The sequence below is a fragment of the Aspergillus pseudonomiae genome (genome assembly GCF_009193645.1).
Source record: "Aspergillus pseudonomiae strain CBS 119388 unplaced genomic scaffold BDV37scaffold_106, whole genome shotgun sequence".
In the NCBI taxonomy this organism is placed as follows: domain Eukaryota; kingdom Fungi; phylum Ascomycota; class Eurotiomycetes; order Eurotiales; family Aspergillaceae; genus Aspergillus; species Aspergillus pseudonomiae.
The window spans coordinates 86469-109616 of record NW_022476098.1 but is presented as its reverse complement, the minus strand read 5'-3'; the positions used below and the strand labels follow the sequence as shown (position 1 = coordinate 109616).

The window sequence follows — 23148 nt, the reverse complement described above, 5'->3', positions numbered from 1 at the left end:
ATATCCAGAGAGGGTGTGGAGGACATCAATTATTTAAGAAGACACTTTCATTCTGACTAGAACGTCGGAAGGTAGGATGATTCAAGATATCATCGCTTGTAGGGCACTCTCCACACATACGTAGACATTCGGATAATTATTCTGCACTGTACTCTTGCTCTATACAATAGACTTACTCTACCGGCAAATAATATCACTTTCTTTCCAAGGGTATCTTTCTTGTCACTGTACTCGATATACCCTTAGCTGAAGTGCTTTTTATGCTCCCTGTCGATATCAATCTCCCGGTTTAGACAGAAGGAGCCTCATTGTACATAGTTGTCGAGAATGAAGTGCCCACTCGCACACTATCGTAGGTTAGACTACGGACAAAATAAAGAGCACAGGGAAGAGGTAGCGAAAAAGCTGCCATGTAGGTACATTTGCTTATGTTCAAGCAAGAGCTAGCTACACAACGGGGCATTGACAGCATAGCCAAGCAGTGCAGGTTTCCTGTAAAGCCATGAATAAGAGATCCCGTAAGTCTTTGTCCGAAGAGGGTGCTCTTTGGTATTAGACCTGCCCTAGGCGAATATTATAACATCAAATTTCGCTTCAGCCGAAGCTTTTCGCCGTACATCGCAAGGTACCACGGAATGGGAATCATAGCTATTCCAAGGAAACCTAAAAGACTATTTCCCCAGCCAAGGCCAAGAGAGTCATACATTGAGGGTCCTGCAAGTGGAAGAAAGGCGCCGGCGATCGATCGTAGAATGGTATGGGCCGCGAGGGCAGAGGCAGCGGCTTCTGGACCGAAGCAGTCTATCAAGTAGGTCATTGAGGGATTCTTGATGCCCACCATCAGCCTTCTATGTTATGGATTACTGTGTGGAGAATGCAGTCAACTTACCATAATAAAAATAAAGCCAATGCCAACAAAAGAAGTTCCAATAATAGGCACGACCCAATGCGTTTTAGCACTCGCACCCCAGCCGTACCAGAACATGCCAACCGGTATGGTCCAGCATAAGTAAGCCATCGGTGGTAATCGATCTTCCGGCTTGACGTCGGTTCCCCTTTTGGCCGCTCGTACATACATCATTTTGTCACTAAATTGTCCTTGGATGATGAGGCCTCCGAGAGTGCCGATGCCTAATCCGATATAGGCTAGACCATTGAGACTCATCGAGAAGCCATACTGCCCCTTGAACACACGTGAAAACGTCGTAAAGAGAAGAAATAGGAGACCGAAACTGAAGGCAGCGTATAGAGCTAAGGAAAGAACGATAGGCGAGAGGAGCAGGAGTTTGAACGGCCTTAGCATATTCCGCTTGAGCTTTGTCACCAATACTGTCCTGTCAGCACGTAGAGGTGGACGTCCTTGGGCCTTGCGATATTGATTCTCTCTGCGTAGGAGTATAATAGGGGCGTAGGATTCGCGTAAGATGAACACTGCTGCAAGCAGAAGAACCCCACTCTGATGCAATATTAGCTGCTGTGTGTCCATTCGAGGATGCAGGGAATTTCATGGCTTGCCATTATCGCTAGGAGCCGGAATACCCAACGCCATCCTATATACTGGCCAACGAAGCCACCGAGGATCGGGCCAACTGTCGGACCCATGAGAGGTCCGATCGAAATGAGGGCCATCCATCTGCCTCGTTGGTTTTGGGGAATGAGGTCGGCCAGGGTTCCTCCACTGCATGTAAGAGGTGCAGCACCGCCGCAGCCACTGAGAAACCGGAAGGCCATGAACATGCCAAGGTTGGTGGAAAATGCACTCCCCAGGACAAAGGCGAGGAAGATTACGGTTGACGAAATGTAGACGGGAAGGCGACCATATACTTCTGATAATGGAGCCCAGATCAATGGGCCAAAGGCGAAGCCAAGGACATAGATTGAGACAGAGAGTGAAGCCAGCGCTCTGCTGGAGAAGTTAAATTCCTCCATCACGAGCTCGGACGCTGGGGCAAACATCGTTGAAGCTAGGTTCCTAGTCCAATAAGCTATTATATGAATCCAGAAATGGCTGCAGAAGCATACCATAGCAGGAAGCTAGAAGAAAACTTACGCAACCAATTGGAGAAATGCGACTAGAACTATATGTGCCATTTTCTTGAGTTGGCTCCAGTTCATAGGATTGTCTGGGTCATCTGGTCCGTCCCAGTCTAGAACATCTGGATCATCCTTTTCAGCTTCTCGCTGTCTTCTCACTTCGTTGGTCAGATATAAGTTGGGTTGCGGAGTATCTTGAGGGAGCTGGCAGGGTTCAGCCACTGGTACAGTTGGCTCGGCGTTGAGACTCTCTTTCCCTGCATTCATGATTCCTAACTGGTACTCTTTCTTACTTGGTGTTGACCGCAATAAAGATTAGTGCTAGGGAACACTGGAAAGGAATGCAGACGCGTTATGTATCTGGTGCTATCGATCCACATTAGCAGGGATGATACACAACGATTCACCCCGAGAATCCCGCTACTGTTGGTTATGAAGTAGGCAATTATGAGTATATTTCGGTCCTGCAGTCCTCCGGGTCCGTGTAAGGTACCCTTATGGACCCATGGTCGTCGGTCGTCGGCTTTCGGTTTTCGGGCCTGGTTGCAATCGCACTGGGATCTCAGTCGAGGTAATGAGGATTCGAATTCATCCACGGATTACCATATACATGGCTCCCGCCCAATGTCTGGCGATCAACAGTTCGTGTAGCGGACTTTCGCATGTTCTGAAGTGGGGCTCGATGTATCCAAGTAAATGTCTTCGTATCCGGATGAATTCCCCATCAGCGTTGGAGTAGCTATGCCCCTACATAGCCGTCCAAAGAAGGCCGATAATGCGCTACGTGTACACCATAGCCCATGCTATGTGACAGTAAATTTTACCAAACTTAGATCACTTGGTCAGTAAGACAAACGATTGTTGTGCTATAGTTGACCAATACAGACAGTCAACCTGGCTCGTCTCGGCAAGCATGTCAGAAATCTCTATAACACTCTTTAAAATCCCAAGCAGCACTTCAGGTATGGCTGTATAGAGTACCAAGGGTTAAAAGCTACCTACACCTGGTCCATCCTATAAACAATGATGTACGCGATATTCAGAGGACAGCTCTAGAAAAGGGAAAGCCAAAACGGATCCCATTATAAGAAATGTAGTCATTCACAGAAGATGTACAAAGTTTGGAGTGCCTAGGATAGCGACCTCTTCTATAAGTGGTAAACCCCAACCATGGAAGCCAACTCTGATGGTCATTTCGATACGTTCATACGTTGTACCCGGCAGAAGGCAACTTGGAAAAGAGAGTGGGAATAATATCAGACATTCTTCGATTATCTCTTGTGACCTGTGCTTTTGGTTCAAGCCTGTAACAGCTTCTTCAGGATGTCCTTAACATCCGCCTCCGAAGCCTCTTTAATTCCCAATAACTGGTTGTCTGTTTGATCATATCGACCCCCAAACGCCGGATCAAATATGGCACGGAAGATGTAAGGACTGAACGTCTCGAAGTCCAATAGGCCCTGAGCCAATCTTTCATCTGACCTTGCAATCACCTCGTCGAGTTTGAAGTCCCGGGTAGCCCACGGCTTTCCCGGCATCACTTCCTTCGCCAGGGAGAGTAGATGGTTCTGGGTAGTCACTAGGCTGTGGACAAAGAGGGAGCGGTTCTTTGTTTCGTCCCAATGACTCAACGCCGAGACGACCGAGTTCGCAACCGTGTCGAGAGTAGACGCGCTAAAAGGTACGTTGCCGCCATCATAGGTATTCGTTGTCTCTCCGCTGATGTTCAGGAGGAAACTTCGATGCGAGCCGGCATCCAGCCAACCGCCGCCATAGATGATGGTATAGGTGAGACCCGATTCCTTGGCCTTTTGGAACAAATATTCCTGAACCTTGACCTTGGGGACGAAGATTGGGAGCGTGCGGGCCTTGGGGTTGTCGAGGTTGGCACTGAACTCCGATGGGATGAACCGACGGACACCGGCCTCAACCGCTGCGTCGATAAACGCGAACTGTGACTCGGCTGCAAAAGTAGGTACAAACGATAGAACTGCATCTTGGCCTGTGAAAGCTAACTTGAGGGACTCGTACGACGAGTAGTCGACGTCGATAACCTTGGTATTGGGTGGGAAGGTTGATGCTGAACCGGAACGCCTGACGACTGTGACGTTCAAGGTACCAGTTTCAAGGAGTTTCCGCAGGGCCACCGAGCCAAGGGTCCCTGAGGCTCCGATCACTGCGACGTTCTTGATGGGTTGCATGATGCGGCGGCGAGTGCAGACAGGACTGATAGTCAACGGAACAAAGAGTATATCGGATTGAGGCGATATCCTTGTGGGTTATACCCTGGGCCTCTCTTTTAAATCCCACGGATTCCTTGCTGTGTACGTATGGATACTTTGCTGATTAAACGGACCTTTCGAGCCAATATGGCATTCCTTGTCCGGCATCCTTCGAGATGACAAATCGATGTAAAAGTGGCCGACCATGCGCATTTTGATACCGCATCGGGCGCGTGCAGCATTATCATCTATCCAGGTTATCTCTTGGCATCTGTGATGCTGTCGGGGGGAATACTAAGCATTGTGAGCTGCCATAAACTAACGTCCCTTCCATGGTGGCGAAGAATGCCCACGGTAGAGATGCGCCACTTGTTGCGAGAAAGTTCTCCCGACGCATTGGCAGAAAACGCCACCCATTTTAGTGCCCTGGGACACTGGGCCCAATGCCACATGACCTGCTCCTTAATCCCCGATTTCACCTGCATGCGACCGAGCTTGAAACCCCAAAAATTGCTCGATCGACGGTGCTGCACCTGTGATTGGCGGGCATGGGTATTGCTCCCTAATCGAGACTAAAGGGCCCGCCGCTGGTAGTGGACCAAGGTTCTGATTGGGCAGTCAAATCAATGTGGGTCCCCAACCCTGGACGCCAAAAGCTTGGCACGGCTAAATTGCCCCCGAATCTTGGCGCCGAGTGGATATACAAAGACGGAGGAATGAAAGGGTTGCTTCAGTGAGTTGGAGACATTACCATGATCTGGAGCCTTAAATTCCCCTGTCCAACTCGGCGGTGACGGTCACCGTCGATATTGATGAATCGAAAGTTTGATCGCATATCACGTTGGCAAAATGCCCCGTCAGAAGCGTCGATATGTACCCAAGGTGAAAGGTGCGTATAGAACAGGAACCGCGTCAGGCTCGGTGATTCTAACCCAAAGGCCAATCAGGGTGCTACGAATGCTCTCAGCGTCGGATTCATTGCGACCGGGCAGAGCCGATCTGCGGCAAGTGTGTGTCCCGAGGCATACTCTGCAGCGGGCTTGGAATTCGCTATCGATTCAATGATGGCGAAACCAAAAGTAAGATAGAATGGGGCCACAAAAGGCTCCTTCGAAGGTGTGCTTTGCCTTTGCCCCGACCGTTTTATTGAACTATATTGATAGCGGTGACAGCAGACAAGGGCGTACTCTCCCACTGCGGAAGGTGAATCCACTCGTGGCCGGTGGCTCTTCTTTATCGGAAACGTCAACAGACGATGAGGAGGCAATGACTACCATGCGTCCTCGAAGCCTTCATATAATAGATTCCGGCAATGAGTTCCTGTTGACTTATTGTAAGCTTCATGCCCGCCTGCCGGAAGACCGACGATAGTAACTCATCCAGTCTCTCACCACGTTGCCCCTCACATGGTCGTCATGGACAACAAGTATAATGAATGGCGGTCGCTCATTCTGCCTCTTGCACTCTCCGATCAAACCGTCTTGGACGCTGTTTTGGCCGTGTCGGCCTTTCACCTCTCCCACCAAGGGGGGAGCGGACCAATGGTGGGACCGGACAAACTGTATATGCAGGCCATTGTAGGGCTACAGAAACGAAGTTGTCTGGATGAATATGATCCGCTCACCCGGCAGTCTGTATTTGTGGTGATCATCATCCTCTTGGTCGGGGTGATGGTCAATGGCAGTTCAGATTTCCCCATCTTGTTTCATATGCTCCAGTCTGCTTTCGACACGGTCGGGGGTGAACGTGGCCTGGGAAACGGCGACATTGCCGATTTCTTACGACGGCAAATCCGCAGGTCAGTGCCCCATGTGTTCCGGACGGATCGACCCGTCGTGCTAATGAGATCAGACTGCGTGTCTACGCTGCCCCACTGCTGAGTCTGGAATTCGGGGTATCGAGCATCGTGTCTTATGCCCTCGACAGCTTCGACTGCTTGCATTACAACAGCCGCTTCCACCCCGACGACTCACGGACATTCTCGGCCATTGCCGATCTGCAACAACAAGCATATGACATCTATCTCCAGCGCGCCCTCCTTGGTCCTCGGGGTGCACTTGATTGCGAAAGGATCGAGAGATTCAAACAGTCGATGGACTTATTTTCGGTGGGATCATTCGGCGAGCATGCCCTGGTGTGGCCCACACTCATTGCTGCGTCCGAGAGCTCGAAGCAAGAACATCGTCATTTCTTCAAGAGCTTTCTGGAGAGGCAATATCACAGTACTGGTTTCCTGAATTTGCTGAAAGCCTTGAACTTTCTGGAGGACATATGGGCACGAAGCAATGCCCATTGGCCCGCACTTCTTCCAGAGCCACGAGTATTGGTTATGTAGCAACCGGACACTATACTAGGGTATATCCCCTCTAGAGCACGCCCCGCATTTATGACCATCCCAAGATCGCATCGTTGCTCTGATGAGTGAGGCCTCATTCACTACATAAGACAACCCGCTGATTTGGTGCCCATTGTTTCTGATGCCTCGTTTCTGTTTGATGATCGCAATTGTATTATGTATACCCAGGTAGAGCGGACAGACCATTGAACTCGCGAGCCCTTGACACCACTTGATCCCAAGTATTCCAGCGCCTACCTCATGATGCTGGAGATTAAATATATATATATATATAATGTGAAGATAGCTCGGCCACCTTTCTATAGCTGTAGTTATATTGTAAAGCTTAGTCAAGTTCTACACGAGGGGCTCGAACACGAAAGCTTATGTAACTGACCGATGCCGACTCGGCCGACGACTATGTCATCGGGAGTCGTGACTACCACTCCAACAACCAACATCCCCGAGGATACCACCATTCATTCTACCTCCCTTTCTGCCGCTGTTAGAATTTCCAGCTCTGATTCCCCCGGAGATCTGCGGAAAGGGGAACAGCACCGGGAGTGGCAACAGTTTTGCTGATCCTTTGCTTGGCAACGTTCGTCCCCCAACAAGAACCCCCTACCGGTTCCCTCGATCTCCTAGGAAATCGGAACCTACTCGTCAGTTTGGTGCCCCCTACACAAAATGAAAGTGAGAAATTTATCGATTTGTGACACTTGCCGGGGTCGGAAAAGAAAGGTGAGAGCTCTGGGATGCTGCCCAGATAGGCCGAATGGCGCCGCGCTGACGAAAGTGCGAGAGACAGTGCGATGGAAAGCGGCCGGCATGTACGCCTTGCCTCCGGGGTGGTTGGCGCTGCTCGGGTTACGCACATCCCATCTTGATTGTCCAGCATCCACTTTCTGCAGCATCGAAGGAGGGACTGAAACGAGTTCCATGTGGCGATACTCGCCTGGAATTGTCACCAGGGACCACTCCCAATGCTGATCTGGTATCAGAGTTCGCGACGTTTAAATGGTCGACGACGGAAGAATTTTACCCGTTGATCCTACAACATTTTATCCCGGCAGAGGAGCTCCCACGACTCCCTCCCGATCCCGCCACGGCGGGAATGCTCGTCTGTAGCTCTTGGCTTCACGTCCTTCCCACGATCATGGAGAGGAAAGCAACGGTGCCACTGATTTCTTCTTCAATCTCAACGCTAGGACTATCGATCCTTTCCAAGTCGTCCGGCCAAAGAAAGTGGGAACTGCGCTATATGCAATCGTATTGTGCAACGACACAGGCTCTGCGCCAATTGCTTCAAGCTGGAGCCCGACAACCTGGGCATGAGCTAGCAGCTGCGGCCCTATGCTTGAGTCTTATAGAGGTATGCTCATCTTCGACCTCGGCATATTCGGCGGAGATCATGGATTACTTATTCATAAACTTCCAGGCTCTCAAACCAAAATTTGACCACGGTTGGTTCGGCCACGTCCGAGCCGGGGCCGAATTAATTCAGCTTGCTGGTCCGAGGGCATTCGCCGAACCGGTTCCCCTCAAGCTCCTTATTGGGTTCTGCCCGATTCTAGTGAGTCACTCGGCTAAGGCCCTCTCAAGAATCCAGGAAGGTGACCGTCGTAACAGCTCTCCGAGGCGTGCCTTTCGCAACGGAAGTCGTTCTTAGATTCCGATGATTGGAGGCGTGTCCTGTTCAGCCAAAGCAGCCCAAGCCCTATGTTATCGCTGATGAGCACGGCAGCCATCATTCCCGGTTTACTGCAAGAAACAGCTGCCTTACCATTCCAGTCCCCGCAGCACACTCTGTCTGTTGCTCATCAGCTTCTGTCTGTCTTCTCCAGTGTACTTTTTGCCCTCGACCAGTGGGAGTTGTCACTGAGAGGGTCCACATCGGGCCCCTTGTTTTGGCCAGGAGAAACACGAGGGTCGCTCCATGCGGGCGGAGGACCGCCCACATCGTCTATCCATTTTAGCGATACGTACAAAGCCATGTGTCTCATGCAAGCCTGGGCCTATGGCATCGAATGCCTCACCGGTATCGAGCGCTTGGGATCCACCATTGATGGCGTACTCAGAACTTCTGTGATGAGTGAGATGCAGAGCGCATGGAACCGTGAGACAGTCTTGGGCCTCAGTAGAAAAATCTATCAAAGCTTGTGGTATTTTCTGCAGGACGACTTGAGGTTATATGGCCCTGTGTCCACCGTATTCCCGTTGAACATCGCATATGAGGCCCTGCTCTCGCATTGTCCTGAAGCTTCCGATGATGATATCAAAGGCTGCGAACATGCTATTTCTCTACTATCTCAGAAAGGATTTGCCTTGCATCCACGAGCGAAGCAGTCATGAAACGTATATTCACAACCAATGATTCGTGTTCTCCCCGGAGGATAAGCTATTGAGGAGTCGAAATGGGGTTGTTCCAGGCCGTGCGCCTCTAACCGCCGCACCTCCCTCCCCCCAAAAGCAAAGTTGGTGCGTTCCGATCGAATAGTGTCGCCTCCAAATGCAGGGCAACGGTTCACCATTGCGTTGTGCAAGCATCTCCTACTGCGTGTTGTTGGCACTTGAAAAGATCCGATTGACAACCGTCCATAATGCGTTCCGGAGAGATTAGTGAAAGTCTAGGACTCCAGGATATCTTCGTTCTCGAAGTGGCTGATCATAGCTGCGACTAACGAACGGGTGTTATGGAAGGAATCCGTCTATAGTACCTGGTTAGCAATGTGCATCTGGTTAGGGCGCCGACCTTGTTTCGTCACTACGGAGCACACCTATCAGACCAGTATGGTCGGATTTGAGTCAACACACAACCAGAACAGGAATGAAGAGGGTCAAGGCCGCCATTGCTGTTCTCTATTTTTGCGTACTCTTCCACTGTTAGAAGGCTTCCTGCCTGAAAGGGAGTCGCTGCTGGTTTCCAAAAGACTCGAATCATCGCACAATGTGAAAGACACTGGACATATCATCATGCGCGCAAAGGAGGGCCGATGGGGGTATACAACCGCATTTTTCAAGTTTGACTGAACATAACCCATAACGGGACCCAGTTGCGTTTGTTCTGGCTCCCTCATTTCATACTCTACTCCATACCTTTGCGCTACAGCTCATCTATGGGTCAGTGGCGCTTCTTGGTTTGGGCTATACCAGCGACGGCGAGGTGTAAGACTCTATCCACGAACTCGGTTATGTCTACAACCTCCCGCCAATACCCCCAGTCTCTTGTTTTACGTTGTGAAGGCATCATAGGAGAACGAACTTAAAGAGAAGGCCAATCAGACACTAGTAATAAGAGTCACCAAATGTAATCTGGTTGGCGGGAGTGGGATATCTATCCCTATTGCTCTTGGAATCTATCGAGATCTATGGGCGATGGCCTATAATTGAGCCAACTGTCGGGACAGGCGGATAGACTGAAAAGACATTGTGATAGTGCTACAGCTGCGGAATATTCTCTACTTTAGTAATGATGTATGCTTTCTATCCTGTTACCTAGCCGAGTCTCGAATTCTCGATATCCTGTACAAGGTATAATGAACCCTGGGCCTTACAATCTAGATATCCTTCAGAATATTCAAACTGGAACATCGTATCAGTTTTACTTGTTTAGAAAGTTCTTGCGAACCCTGGCCCCTGAGGTTTAGTGTCTTGACTCCATATCTATTCTTTTCCTGTATACCATCAGAGGTCCCCTCAGCAGTACTCTTCATCGTCATTCTCATTATGCCGAGGACCCTGCTCCTAACCGATTAAGGGTTGCCAATCAATCGAATCACCAATTTAGCTTTAACTTTGGCGGTTTATGTTTCCGCTGTGGGTTAGCGTTGGATTCCTAGCGCCGCCGACTAAATTCGGGCGAACGTTCAACGCCTGGCGTTTCGCTGACCTCCGAAGGCTTAATGAAACTTCAATAACGGTAAACAGTATAAAACTTGGTATCGTGTTCTCGTGACCATATACAGTAAAGCCAGGATTCCTCCGGGCGAGTCTTGAGGCTCCGATGACGCAGCGCCGAGACTACTCTTCGAGACGCAACAAACCAGACTCCACCGTCATTATCACGGCTCAACTTCATCTAACAATCCTCTGAACATGACTCAGCGGGTGCGGAGCCATGAAGAAGGCCGCTATCTCGTCAGGATTTGGAAATGCCTCGCATCCTACCGCATTTATGGACGCTGGCGGAAGCCGGGCAAGATTCCGGGCTCCGAAACGGTGGGTGTACGCATGTCCGGGAGTATTGAGCCTGGCAGGAAGGTGATTCACGGAGTTTTGTCGACCAGGTCCGTCAGTTGAGCAGTTAAGTTGCTCGATCAATGGACATAGGATATATAACGGGATGACAATAACGGCCACAAGCCCTCTCTGGAACGATAAGCAGTGGTTCTGTGTATGACCAATTTGCATAACCCTCTTTTTGATTAAAATCATATAACTATGTCAATCCTCCACGAGCCCTCGAGCGCGGTAGTTTTTGTACACATCGTATTAGGCTGTGTCTTGCTGCCGGTGCTCATCCGAGCAGTGATCCCAACCCTACGTTCCGTGCCTGGACCTTTCCTGGCCCGTTTCTCTCGCTTATGGTACTTCATTCAGGTGTACCGCGGTCGATTTCCCTGGTCCAACATTGAATTACATCGCAAATATGGTCAGGAGTTGCCCTTGCATTGGCAATTGCCGTGGACAAGATGCTTACCAGTGCGTCAGGGGCTATCGTTCGTATCGCGCCGAACGAATATTCCATTGACGATCCAACCGCAGTCAAGACGCTGTATGGACCCGGTACATCGTTCATCAAAGGCCCCTGGTATGATGGAAGCCATAATATCGGTGACGAAAAAGTCGGCATCTTCGCGGTGAGAGACCCAAAGGCCCATCACACTGAGAAGCGCAAGATCGCATCATTGTATTCAGTGTCTTCCGTGGTGAAGATGGAAGCCGCCGTGAATGGGTGCCTGGAGCTACTGACCGAGAAGTTCCAAGAAATCTCGCGGTATGGGACCTCTTTCCGTCTGAAAACATGTCAAGACATGGAACGTACTGAGTGCTCTCTAGCAACGCAGACATCATTGATCTGCAGTGGTGGATGCAATGCTATGCGTTCGACGTAATTGGCGAGATCACGGTATTTTACCGACGGCCCTTCAACCTCCAAAACTCTTCGCGCGCTAATCTGTATGTTCCTCTTTCAAGCTGGGGCGACGTTTCGGCTTTCTAGATGCCGGCAAAGACCCAATAGACCTTGTCCATGCTATAGATGATGTCCTCACTTATGCCGCTCGCGTTGGCGTTTATCCAGAGCTCCATTACACCTTCTCAAAGTTAAGGAGTATCTCAGGCCCGAGTGGATTGAGCCGGGCGACAGCCTTTGCGGCAAGACAAATTCAGGAATACAAAACAAAACTCACATCGTCTGATGACCTACTGAAGTCTGACGCAATGCTACCCCAGCTGCTAAGACTGCATGATCAGAAACCCGATGTCGTGTCCGAAGGCGATATCATCCGAACCTGCGCAATGAACGTTGTCGCCGGTAGCGACACCACGAGTATCAGTCTCACTGGTATCCTTTGGGCTCTTATGAAAAACCCAACGGCCATGACGAAGGTGTGTTAAAGAGTCCTCTAGTTCAAGTCATGCCGCTAAGGCTCCCATCTGTGCCAAGCTCCGGGCTGAAGTCGACGAACTATATGAAAGTGGCAACGTTTCAGATCCCGTATCCTTTGCGGAGGCTGGCCGGATGCCGTATCTACAGGCAGTAATCAAAGAGGGTATCCGATTGCATCCTGCTACAGGGCTTCCCCTGTCTCGGGTGGTTCCTAAAGGTGGTGCTACCATTGCCGGTAGATACTTCCCCGAAGGAGTGAGTCCCCCCCCCCCCCCCCCCCCTTGGTCTTCCAGCGAAAGTCAGACCGTCGTCATATTAATGCACAGCTATATATAGACCGTCATTGGGATTAACCCATGGGTAGCTCATCACAACAAGTCTGTTTTCGGCGAGGATGCCGATGAGTTCAGACCCGAGAGGTGGTTAGTTTCAGCCGAGGAAGGGCAAGCAATGGACAGATATTGGCTACCGGTAAGACCACTGCACTTGACGCGGAATGTTGTCTCTGACGGGGAGAATAGTTTGGCCACGGCTCCAGAACATGTATCGGCAAAAATATCTCCCTACTTGAAATGTCTAAACTTATCCCGCGCATCATACGCCGGTTTGACTTTGAACTAGCAAATCCACACATGAAGCTGGAGACGAGCAATGTCTGGTTTGTAAAACAAACCAATGTTCAGATCAGGCTACGTGAGAGAAAGCATTAAGGGAGCGATGCTTTAAAGCCTCCCTCCCGTCATATCGAGAGTTCTATGGATAATCTCTGCCATGTATAGAAACCTTATAGATGCTCTCGATGCATCACCAACAGTCTTTTCTCATTTTCATTTCGAGACACAAATTGGTTTTATGCTAGACACGTGCCCTTCAATGGAAACATCTGCAATTCTTTCCGCTGGCGTCAGTGTTTCGAACTTGGGCTCCAGGGCTCTTGTAGTTGTATTCAGGATATGATGAAGAAGGTATATAGTTCATCGAAAAGAGGCGATCTGCCACAATGCAGGCACTTGTCGCCAATGCCAGTTTTGATCTGGTAGGTCGTCTCGAACTAACTCATGTTCGGATCCACAAGCTGCGCTTTTGGAGGTGGTAGCTGAGAACATAGGCCGATCCTGAATGCCTTAGAGAACTTCAAAACACATATAATTAAAGGACGATAGATCTATAATAATTTATAACACAAGTAAGGATACCATGAAACCAAAGATTAGATACCTACCTGGGCTGCGTCAAATTAGGTTCTTAAAGAATGCCTTCTATGGGCAGGCCATCAATGTAGACAAGGCTGTGCGCGCATCTCATACGTAGATTTACGTTATGGAAACCCAATGGACTTGACGTAATCGGGCCAAACCTATTTCCATGTCAACCCATGGCTCAGGACGCCTCTTGGGTACGCAGATAGAAGCCTGCCTTGTTTCAGTCGGCGGGTATAGCTTCCCAGTTGAGACTAGGAGAGAGATCGCGCCGATCTTGGCCCCGGAAAAGAAGCTCCCGCGGACATAAATAGCTGGTTGATCTTGTGAGTAACGATAGTACTCAACGAATACTGGTGGTGTCTCGATCTAGCTAGTAGGCCTGAAAGCTGGCGAACCAAAGCCCAACGACATTTCCGATGGCATATGGCGAGCCACTGTTGGTTTTATAATCGTAGCAGAGCGACACGAAGAGGACCCATCCTTTCACTTTTAAACAGTCACATGGATAACATGACTCCAGTTTTATCCCAGGAAAATATACTCAAGTATGTCTATGTCACAGGCACTGCGGAACTGTATCAGCTGTAAGGAACGCAAGGTTCACTGTGACCGTCGCCGTCCGTGCTGCCAATGCATCAAAGTCAATCAGGAATGCATCTTTCCCACCACTGGTAGAATATTACGGCAATCCCCGCGAGTGAGGCTGAATCGGCCAGCTCCTGCTGAAACACGAAGTGACTTAATGGAACGTGTACATCAACTAGAGAGCATAGTCAACCTCCTACACACCAGGGCCAGAAATAGCCAAAGTCAAAAGCATCAAGGACCTGTGGATATCTCCCGCTCCGACGAGTTAAACGAAGACAAGGACGGTCCCTATACTACCGACCTCCCTATTGAGCCCGGGCTCTCTGGCCATGAGTCCTCCACCAACCTGTCAGCCCTGGGCGTTATGGTTGGCGAAGAACAAGGAAAGCTCTACGTAGGGGATCCCTTCTGGGCAAGCCTACAACACGAGGTTAGACGATTTCTTACTCACTTTAAATGAGAGCCCATGGTATCAGAAAGAATTCTAACCCTTTGGAGTGAAGCTTGATGCGATAAAGGATTACTTTGATAAGACCAACGAGGAGGAAGATAACGACCCCGGTGTTGCTCCTCTTGAAGGCTTTCCACCCTCACACAGAAACATCGCAACTAGTTCGTCCAGCTTTATCTTTTGTAACCGCCCCATGGATGGGCCAGGAGTCGAGACATTTCGCCCTTTGGCTTCCCAGGTGCTCTTTATCTGGCAGACCTACGTAGAGAATGTGGACCCATTTTTCAAGATTGTCCATGTTCCAACTGTTTCTAAAATGGTTCAACACTCTGGTGGAAATTTCGACCTTCTACCGTCCTTTATGGAGCCCCTGATGTTTTCCATTGCATTTGCCGCCATTGCTTCTTTGACAGGTGAAGAGGTAAATGCTGAACCGACGATGGTCCTTTAAATTATGATTTTATGGTCTAATGAACGATTCGGGACTCAGGTACAAATCTACTTCCGCTGTGACAAGAACGACCTTATGTCTCGTTTTCGCTCGGGTACAGAGAATGCTCTTTCACGAGCCGACTTCATTAACACACGGCAGCTATCTGTTGTTCAAGCAATTCTACTATACACGCTTGTGGTCCGCTTGGAGGAGTCGCAAAGATATGTGTGGCTCTATCCGGACTCATCTTTAGGATAGCCGTGGCAATCGGTCTCCACCGCGATGGATCTCATTTCCCAGGTATAACGCCTTTCGAGGCAGAAATACGTCGACGTGTGTGGTGCTATATAAATATACTCAATTTCTCTTCCGGGGACGCACAGGTAGCAGAGACACCGATATCTGGCTCCATCTTCAACACGCAGCCACCATCGAACCTGAACGACACTGACATCTACCTGGCAATGTCACACTTGCCCAAAGCTAGGAGCGGACACACAGACATGACAATCTGCCTTTTGAGGCGTCAGATCTGGAGAGTTGGCAAGAGGATCAAGGATGCAACATTGTCCATGTACCCTTGTCGTCAAGAGCCCGATGCCGAAACTCTTGAAAAGCTTGATCAACTTTCAAAATTCATTCGAGATGAATTGGAGGAGTTTATTATACCAGTACCATCCCACCAACCGGCGTACCGCTTCACGCGAAAGTTGGTGGTGCTTTCAGTGAAGCGATATGAGCTCATCTTACATCATATCCGTCAACCATCTTTGCGCCCTAAGCAAGGCAGCTTAGAGACAGACAAAGCATTTCTCTTGTCGGTCGAAGTACTTGACTATATGAACGAGATGCTAACTGCAAGCTGGGCGTGGCAATTCTAGGGCTTCATACAGTGGCAGCCACTGGTTTTGGTATTAAGCCGGCTATCTCTCGCCCAATTTGATACGATGGCAGAGCATGCATGGAGCGTGGTGACAAGGGCTATTAATCTACTTCCGAGATTTATTACAAAAGAACCGCTCTTCAAACCATTGCGCAACCTTATTCGATGTGTCAAGCAGAGGCGCTTACAGCAACTTGAAAACCAGTCACTCACCGCGGGTAGGGCTTTGCAAGACCCAGTTGCCGGCACACATCTTGCCTGTTCTTCAAGAACAGTTCCAAGTGATCTAGATCGTACCGAAGAAGATTCGTTGCCATCGACAGCTCCCAATTTCTCTCTAGAGATTTCCAATGATGTAAAGGAATATCCCTGGCCCGAAGTACCGGGAATAAGTCAATCGTTTCTAGGATCGTACTCTCAGAGCATACTACCAACAGATGCCAACGATTTAGATACGAGCATCAGAAACGAGACAATGAGTTCGACTATCCCCCGAGGCAATGGATACTTGCAAGAGGCTTTGAAGGAAACAGATTGGCATGATCAGGGTACCGCCGGAGCTCCTTATCAATAAGTCCAAACCGATGAATGGAACGAAATGTTTACTACGGAAGGACAATCAACTCTGTGGGGTCACTGGGGCCAGTTGATGTTGTAAAGTGGCAGAGGTGAGTATAGGGCAGGGTCGCATTTACAGGTGTTTATCCATCTAAAATCCATCATGTAGGGTACGAGACAGAGTGAAACGTCGCTAACATTGTCTAACGAGTACGGGTACGAGTACGATGAACACGGCGATTCATCGACAGTTTCCTGCAGATCAAACCAATTTCCGATCATACCCCATTTCCCAAGATTACTATGCCCCTGAGTATAAAGTTTATAAAAGGGCGTGATGTGTCGCTTGGTGTATATATATTTTCTCTTGTTGATAGCTCTATCAGCCTTCTAAAGTAATCTTTTGCAGCTTCCAATTCTATAAGCTATGGGGACTCTTAGAGTAGCTATTGTTTCCCGGCTTTTGCTGGCTTTAGTACTAGCTAATCGTTTATATATTTTTCCGGTCTATCACAACAGCAGTGTGGAGGTTGAGGGCCTTTCTGTTCCCGGTAATTTGGACGGGTTTAAGATGACAACGCCAGCGAATAGAAGTTTGTTTGACTTTTGGTATTTTGACGCTTTTTCTAGAACTACTAGCGTGGCTATTAACATTGTGTTTTTTAACACGGGTGATTTTGCTGCGAACCCGCATTCTTTGATGGTTTAAATCTCTGGCACCTTCGACAATGGTACCCAATTCTCCGGAGAGGCCTTGGTATCCGGCGGCGCTGTTATTACCAATGATGAGATTGGGGTTACTGGAAACTGGCTCGGCTCGGGAGCCAGCTTCCACAGTACTAGCCTGGAGAAGTCTAACGTCGAGTACGTGATTAAGCTCAACTCACCCAACATCGGGGTGAGAGGCACGTTGAAGTTGAAATCCGTGAGGAACTCCCTGATAATCATTATTAGGTTAATCACTAACTTATCTACACCTGCAGCGCGCACCACCCTATTATCCCTGCAATCCAAACGTTGGTGGTCTCAATACCCTTCTTTTGCCATATCTTCTGGTTAAATGTTGTTCCCGATGCCTAGGCTGATATCGATCTCACTATCAACGGTACCGAATTTAAAGTGGCCGACGGTATTGGATACTACGATAAGAACTGGGGCGACGTATCTGTTATTACCAGTCCTAAATATTGGGATTGGGGGCATGCACGGCTGGGCCCCTACTCGCTGGTGTGGTATGACCTCCTCGACTACAATGATACCGAGCATGTGTATGCTTATATCTCCAAGAATGGCCGATTCATGCACATCAATTGCGCTGAGAAGGCTGTCGAAGTGCGCCAGTGGGGTCCTAATGCCACATACCCACCCACCAGTGGTATTGCCGCCAACGAGGGTCTGACTGCTCGGTTCGATCTGGGTGGTGGTCAGGTCTTTGTCGCAAATCTGACTAAGGAGGTGACAATTCACGATCAGATTGTTTATGCTAGGGCGTTGGGCTCTGCTTATTATCCTAGACTTAGTAATGGTATACCACGTCGTTTTTAATACTAATTACGCAGTTACTGTTATACCGGCGCGTACCTGTTTAAGTATTTATTTTGTCCTTCATTCTTGTTATTCATTCGGATAGATAGATACTTGACAGCTTATTTATTCACGCCTTCCAGATCTTGACAAGTATCAACCGCAGTCCCTAGATTACGCGAATTGATTTACAGCCTGCGAAGACCCTGCCTCTTTCACTGTATGGAAGCTAAGGTACACATCAACGTATTATGCTGCGAGGAACTTCGAGGGAAGACCTTTACGCTTGAGGCCACAGTGGAGTGGCTCAAACTTCCTCTCTAGTCCAGTAAGTGTTCCACAATCCTGGAGTAAACTTATTGACCAAATCAAGATATCTGCCGGTGGAATGATTGTTGATTCTGCCGACCCACATGTGCTGGAGAACTAACTCGAAGCCCTCTCCAAAATCGCCATGTCAATGCCGTCCTGCTTCTGGATGAAGCCGATGCTTTATGGAGCGTCGTATCTCACATCACGATGCTCATAATTGCCTCCTGATCGTTTTTCTTCGATTCGAAAGCTTGAATGCTACATTTATCGGGATCACAATCGGTTCACAGTTATCTGAAAACAGTTATGAGATTTCTAGAGGTACACTGGGATACGGAAACCACCAACAGTGCTCATCCTTCATCTTGGGTAGCTTGGTGCGACTAACCTTGCGTTTTAGCAGGTAACGGGGACTGTTGGCTTGGTGGAGGACATTCTTTGTTTTTGAGAGCAAACATCCATACTCATCATAAAAAGGCCGCCGCTGGGTTAGGCTGAGAATGAATGCTATGAAATATCAAATACCCTCCATGCCTCTTCGACCTCTGCTCCCCGCTCCTAACACAGATCAGGAGCTCATAACTAAGGCCGATGTGGGCCAAAAGACCAAAAGGCAAAGCGTAGGCTGTGTGGAATGTCAGAAGAAACGAACACGTGTAAGTATTGCGACAGGATCACGTCCTTTACATTGTCAGAGCGCTAATAGGCAAAAGTGCAATGGTTCAATAGCTTGCGATATGTGCTCCCGGTCGGGTTCCACGTGCACATTCGATCCATCTACAGACAAGCGTCGAAAAGATGCCTTTAAGAGCGCCATCAAGGCTGCAGATGATTATCGATATGTGCTCCTGGTGGTGATTAAGATTCTACAAGGTGGAGAGGAGACAGAGACCCAAGCCCTACGGACAAAGCTGAGGCACTTCAATACAGTTGATGGTAACATTGATGACGTTCAATTACTATTTAATTGCTCCTACGGAGAAACCAACTGTCCGACTTGGCATTGAAAGCACGCAGGTTGAGATCATCATGTAAGAACATAGCGTATGTTTCTTTTCTGCCCGCAAGGGAACATATTAACCAAGCTGACCGGATGTCGGAAATATAAAAGTCCGCGCCACAGCCATTGATTCTGACGACCATGTTTTAACTACTGAACTAAATGAAGAAGTATTGCGTGTTTAGAAGGTTCAAATATGGATAATTGAGTAGCTACAGGTCACAGATAGTTGAGGGTTCAGACTCTCATCCGTTTTATGACAACTACGTTGGTTTAGATGAGCAATAGTTGGGGTACCAGCTCCGACTGCCTCTGGATTTAGTGCGAGGGGATCAGGATCTTGAGAGACAGCCAGAGGCCCAGTGCTACTATCATATAACCCCGCAGTACAGAGCTCCTAATAACTCTAATTGTTTCAGAAGTTCCGACTAAATAAACATTTATATATTTTTCATTGAATTTAATTTTTTTTATTCTACATCAACACTATATATATATTTTAAAAGATTTTTTTTTAAAAAAAAATTAAAATATTGTGATTGTTGCAAACGTAGGGTTCCGAGCGAGATCTCCCAAGGTTTCCCAGGCTCGGGGCCGGAACGCCTTCTTATACCCGTCGCTCGCGGTCTATCTAGCGCTATACCACTACGGAGTGGATCGGCATAGTGCGTCGATTACATTCGACGAAGCACCTCGCACTATCAGCGATCCGGGTCAGAAATCACAATGTCAATCTACTCAAATAGTATTTTTTTTATATATTTTTAGAATTTTTATATCTATATTTTACTAAGTTTAAAATTTTTCTAAAAAATCACGTGTATAAGATCTGACTGATTCGGGATTTTAAAGAATATATAAGTTGCCCTGAGGCCCTGAGAGAGTCAGAGCTGCGTGACTCGCCCCCACCTCTTCACACTAAATCCTGAGGCAGTCAAAGCCGACACCCCAAGGACGAAGGAATGGGGGCCCGGAGTAGGCTGACTAAGAGAGAATTGGCAGACCCCGAGCGCCCTGACCAGCAATGCACGCTTCATGCCGCTCTCTTCACCAATTACCGAGGATGGTCCTAACTCGATGTCTGAGTCGCTGAAACCTTATTTTGCCGGCAGCGCGCACGCGTAAAGGATGCTATCGCCTTCCAATAACAGTGTTAAAGCTAAATTCTGAGCGGCCCAAGCCTAAAGTAGGTATCCAATCTCTGTGCCTTACTAGCCGCGCGCACTCCTCCGAAGTTGAATGTCTTGTCCTTTCTACCGTCTACATAAAGCACCATTAGCTCTTCGCTTTCATGGAACTAACGCAGCCCACAGATTCCGATCTTTTCTTCTCAAATCCCATACACAGGGCAGATTCACTATGGCGGAAGCAATCGGTGCTGCCTCTGGAATCACCACCTTTGTGGGCCTGGCTCTTCAATCCTCCTTCATCCTTTATCAAACTGTCCGAGGACTTCATTCACGAGACAGGATGATTCGTGAACTTCGAACGGAGTTGCAAGATCTCCTGGAAGTACTTGAAACGCTGAAAGAGTCCATTGGCAATCTTGACGTGGATCTTACAGCACTGCAAGAACCTCTTACGAGATGTAGCAATGCGTGCGGGGAATTCGATGTGCTCATTAAAGAATGTATTCAACATTCCACCGAATATCGGGCCAGTCGAAGAGATTGGTTGAGATTGAAATATATGGGACAAGATATCTCTGGGTTCAAAGACATGTTGGCGGGTTACAAATCAACAATTATAATTGCTCTTGCACACGCGAATTTGTGAGTTCCTGTCCAACTCAGCTGCTTTTCTTCCAGAATATTCTAACTTTCCTCCACGAAGGCGCACGACAGAGGCAACAAAGGGTGTTCTTCAAGAGTACAAAGAACTCATCGAGAATACAAAATATGACCTGGAGAATCATCTGCAAGACATCCAGGCAATGCTACTGTCTAGCTCTGAGACCTCCGTGGCATCTGTAATGGATGCAGTCGAGCTTCAGCAGATGGAAGAGGAGAGGAACAGCACACAAAAGAGCCTTGATATATGTCACCAGTTCCTAGCTTTCATAACTCAGACTCGGGCGAATCTTTTAGGAGAGTCGGAGCTTACCTTGAATGATTCTCATCAACCCTACTCATCCGCGACACCCAATCTGTCCTGGCTGATCAACGCAGAAGGACTTAATTCAACATACAAAGAAGTTACCAGTTGGAGATTGCGGTTGCTTCAGCATCTATATGGATTCAGCAAGAATGTTCAGGCTGCGCCGCTTGGTCTCTTACAGCCAAATAACGGACAGTCATCCAAGCAGCAGAGCTTTCAAGAAGAATACAAGAATACTGAAGCTCTTTTGGCATTCTGTCAGCAAGCAGAAGAGGCTGCCAATGGGCCGCGTACCCATCACTTTGAGGATATCACTACAGGCGACCATAGTCGACAAGTCATCGTAACCACTCTCAACGATCTCATCTCTGCCAAACGCATTAAATCAGGCCATCAATCGTATCAGGCAGTTGGTCAGATGTCAAACGAGAGTATCCAAGCCGTATTCCTCCGCCCAAAGACCTCGGAACAGCACAAGGGAGAAGACAACTCAGAAGCTTTCCAGCCACCGGCGCAAGCCCGTCGAGGTACAGGGAAAGAGTTTAAAGAGGGACAAACGGATTATTTCCATGATAGGTCCGGTTCTGAGTATAATTTTCACTTTGGCAACCGCGAGAAATCAGCAAGTCCTCCCAGCGGCACTCATTGAGTTGAACTATATGAATGGTGGCTTCGGTGCCCGTCCAAGAATGTTGATTGCGACAATAGAAGGGCTTTATGATTCTTCATGGGTATAACATGTTCTTCTAGGTTTTCTTTTTCATATTCCTGAGAAATTTGAAATCGGTTAAAGTCATCCCCCTGAAATTTCCTTGTACATTTGAATGGAATACTTTTTGCTACCAACAGAGACTCATAACCAGCGTTCCTGCCTTCCGTCAGCCACCCCCACTTCTGCCCCGTGGGTATCTATCATGTATTAAATCAATAGCTGATGGCAGCGTACTTTGTTTAATGTCCAGTGCATTGTGAATAGTTGTGTTCGGAACACTTGTGATTAACAAATATGTCTATTTACCGCTCAACGTACAGCGCTCAATCCGCGGTCCAAAGTAGCTTATAAAACATCCTCCTGGCCTGAAGTTTGGTGCTAAATGTGTCATGTGTAATTTTAGTAAGAAGCGTGATGACCCCTTTGCACTTCATGCCAGCGATTCATGTGTTTTGGGGCCTTTAGACTTTCAGAGGGGAAAGTGTAGCATCTGGTCAAATAAATCTGATGGCAGCTTTGTAGCCAATTATAAACGGCCCCGTAACTACAAATCGGCTAGCATTAGCTCAGAAATATAGGAGAGCGCCAAGGTAGGCCTCTTTAAGTGTTGGTGAACGCCATAAAGAAACCGCAAATCTATGGGATCCCATTTGCCGCGGCGCTTCCATTCCTTGGAGTGATCTATCGAGGGATGCACCAGCAGGAGGCGGGGATATAGCAATGCAAGACGTGAGAGTTAACCACCATGTTTCAGCCAAGGATTTAGCATTTGAATCTGGTCTCGCCTGCACTAGCTAGAGGTAACAGAAAGCAGAGTATGGCTTTTCTTTCGTATTGTGCGATCTAAATCACAATACGCTCTCAAGAATGACGGCCAGAATCATGGGACAATTTTTGTCAATAATTTATTTAGCGTAGTTGGTCGTTTGAAATTCAGCACCGACCAGTAATTACGTTTTTGAAACCAATGACGGGAGCATATAAAGATAGGGCCCTGAAATTTAAACAAGGGCTCAGTCCATGATGGCCTAGGAGCGAAATTCAACGTTTCCTTCTCCAATTTAAGGCAATCAGCCGTGGTAAGTCATGGCGGTTGATTGCGCGACTAATCTATCGTCTTAATTGCCAGAGTTGCTTTTAACGCTGGCGCTGGACTGATCGGCGTTCCGACGCATCGACTAGGCGC

The 23148-nt window shown here is 48.3% G+C and overlaps 8 protein-coding genes across 8 annotated transcripts; 6 read left to right on the top strand and 2 right to left on the bottom strand.

Annotated features, from left to right (window-relative positions):
- Positions 1-574: 574 nt before the first annotated feature.
- Positions 575-2301, bottom strand: BDV37DRAFT_275656 (MFS transporter; the record flags this gene model as incomplete). Its single annotated transcript, XM_032085433.1, has 4 exons — positions 575-826; positions 890-1456; positions 1540-1972; positions 2051-2301. 4 exons carry the CDS (start codon positions 2299-2301, stop codon positions 575-577), a joined length of 1503 nt encoding a protein of 500 aa, XP_031936346.1.
- A 751-nt stretch (positions 2302-3052) lies between these two features.
- On the bottom strand, positions 3053-4367 carry BDV37DRAFT_15092 (aromatic alcohol reductase). Its single transcript, XM_032078976.1, has one exon. The coding sequence runs from the start codon at positions 4233-4235 to the stop codon at positions 3333-3335; it is 903 nt and encodes a 300-aa protein (XP_031936345.1). The 5' UTR covers positions 4236-4367; the 3' UTR covers positions 3053-3332.
- Positions 4368-5015: 648 nt separating this feature from the next.
- On the top strand, positions 5016-6873 carry BDV37DRAFT_261910 (uncharacterized protein). The gene is made up of 4 exons (XM_032083368.1): positions 5016-5145; positions 5204-5372; positions 5432-6054; positions 6108-6873. The coding sequence occupies exons 3-4, from the start codon at positions 5663-5665 to the stop codon at positions 6589-6591; spliced, it is 876 nt and encodes a 291-aa protein (XP_031936344.1). The 5' UTR covers positions 5016-5145; positions 5204-5372; positions 5432-5662; the 3' UTR covers positions 6592-6873.
- A 724-nt stretch (positions 6874-7597) lies between these two features.
- On the top strand, positions 7598-9186 carry BDV37DRAFT_15060 (uncharacterized protein). Its single transcript, XM_032078971.1, has 3 exons — positions 7598-7963; positions 8030-8164; positions 8221-9186. Exons 1-3 carry the CDS (start codon positions 7706-7708, stop codon positions 8941-8943), a joined length of 1116 nt encoding a protein of 371 aa, XP_031936343.1. The 5' UTR covers positions 7598-7705; the 3' UTR covers positions 8944-9186.
- Positions 9187-11282: 2096 nt separating this feature from the next.
- BDV37DRAFT_288017 (cytochrome P450) lies at positions 11283-12912 on the top strand (the record flags this gene model as incomplete). Its single annotated transcript, XM_032088208.1, has 6 exons — positions 11283-11587; positions 11650-11719; positions 11788-12201; positions 12260-12457; positions 12539-12673; positions 12724-12912. 6 exons carry the CDS (start codon positions 11283-11285, stop codon positions 12910-12912), a joined length of 1311 nt encoding a protein of 436 aa, XP_031936342.1.
- Positions 12913-13951: 1039 nt separating this feature from the next.
- BDV37DRAFT_275652 (Zn(II)2Cys6 transcription factor) lies at positions 13952-16333 on the top strand (the record flags this gene model as incomplete). Its single annotated transcript, XM_032085432.1, has 7 exons — positions 13952-14422; positions 14526-14864; positions 14934-15101; positions 15194-15401; positions 15468-15744; positions 15796-16052; positions 16197-16333. The coding sequence occupies 7 exons, from the start codon at positions 13952-13954 to the stop codon at positions 16331-16333; spliced, it is 1857 nt and encodes a 618-aa protein (XP_031936341.1).
- A 411-nt stretch (positions 16334-16744) lies between these two features.
- BDV37DRAFT_290556 (uncharacterized protein) lies at positions 16745-18028 on the top strand (the record flags this gene model as incomplete). Its single annotated transcript, XM_032088742.1, has 4 exons — positions 16745-17020; positions 17069-17242; positions 17398-17836; positions 17985-18028. The coding sequence occupies 4 exons, from the start codon at positions 16745-16747 to the stop codon at positions 18026-18028; spliced, it is 933 nt and encodes a 310-aa protein (XP_031936340.1).
- Positions 18029-20512: 2484 nt separating this feature from the next.
- Positions 20513-21899, top strand: BDV37DRAFT_288015 (uncharacterized protein; the record flags this gene model as incomplete). The annotated part of the gene is made up of 2 exons (XM_032088207.1): positions 20513-20925; positions 20987-21899. 2 exons carry the CDS (start codon positions 20513-20515, stop codon positions 21897-21899), a joined length of 1326 nt encoding a protein of 441 aa, XP_031936339.1.
- Between the last annotated feature and the right edge of the window lie 1249 nt (positions 21900-23148).

Excerpts from the sequence above, each read along its gene's own strand:
- BDV37DRAFT_15092 (XM_032078976.1), bottom strand. The coding sequence starts at position 4,235 with ATGCAACCCATCAAGAACGTCGCAGTGATCGGAGCCTCAGGGACCCTT.
- BDV37DRAFT_261910 (XM_032083368.1), top strand. The coding sequence starts at position 5,663 with ATGGTCGTCATGGACAACAAGTATAATGAATGGCGGTCGCTCATTCTG. Across the intron at positions 6,055-6,107 it reads TTACGACGGCAAATCCGCAG|ACTGCGTGTCTACGCTGCCC; the intron begins GTCAGTGCCCCA and ends TAATGAGATCAG.
- BDV37DRAFT_15060 (XM_032078971.1), top strand. The coding sequence starts at position 7,706 with ATGCTCGTCTGTAGCTCTTGGCTTCACGTCCTTCCCACGATCATGGAG. Across the intron at positions 7,964-8,029 it reads TATGCTTGAGTCTTATAGAG|GCTCTCAAACCAAAATTTGA; the intron begins GTATGCTCATCT and ends ATAAACTTCCAG. Across the intron at positions 8,165-8,220 it reads TTGGGTTCTGCCCGATTCTA|CTCTCCGAGGCGTGCCTTTC; the intron begins GTGAGTCACTCG and ends CCGTCGTAACAG.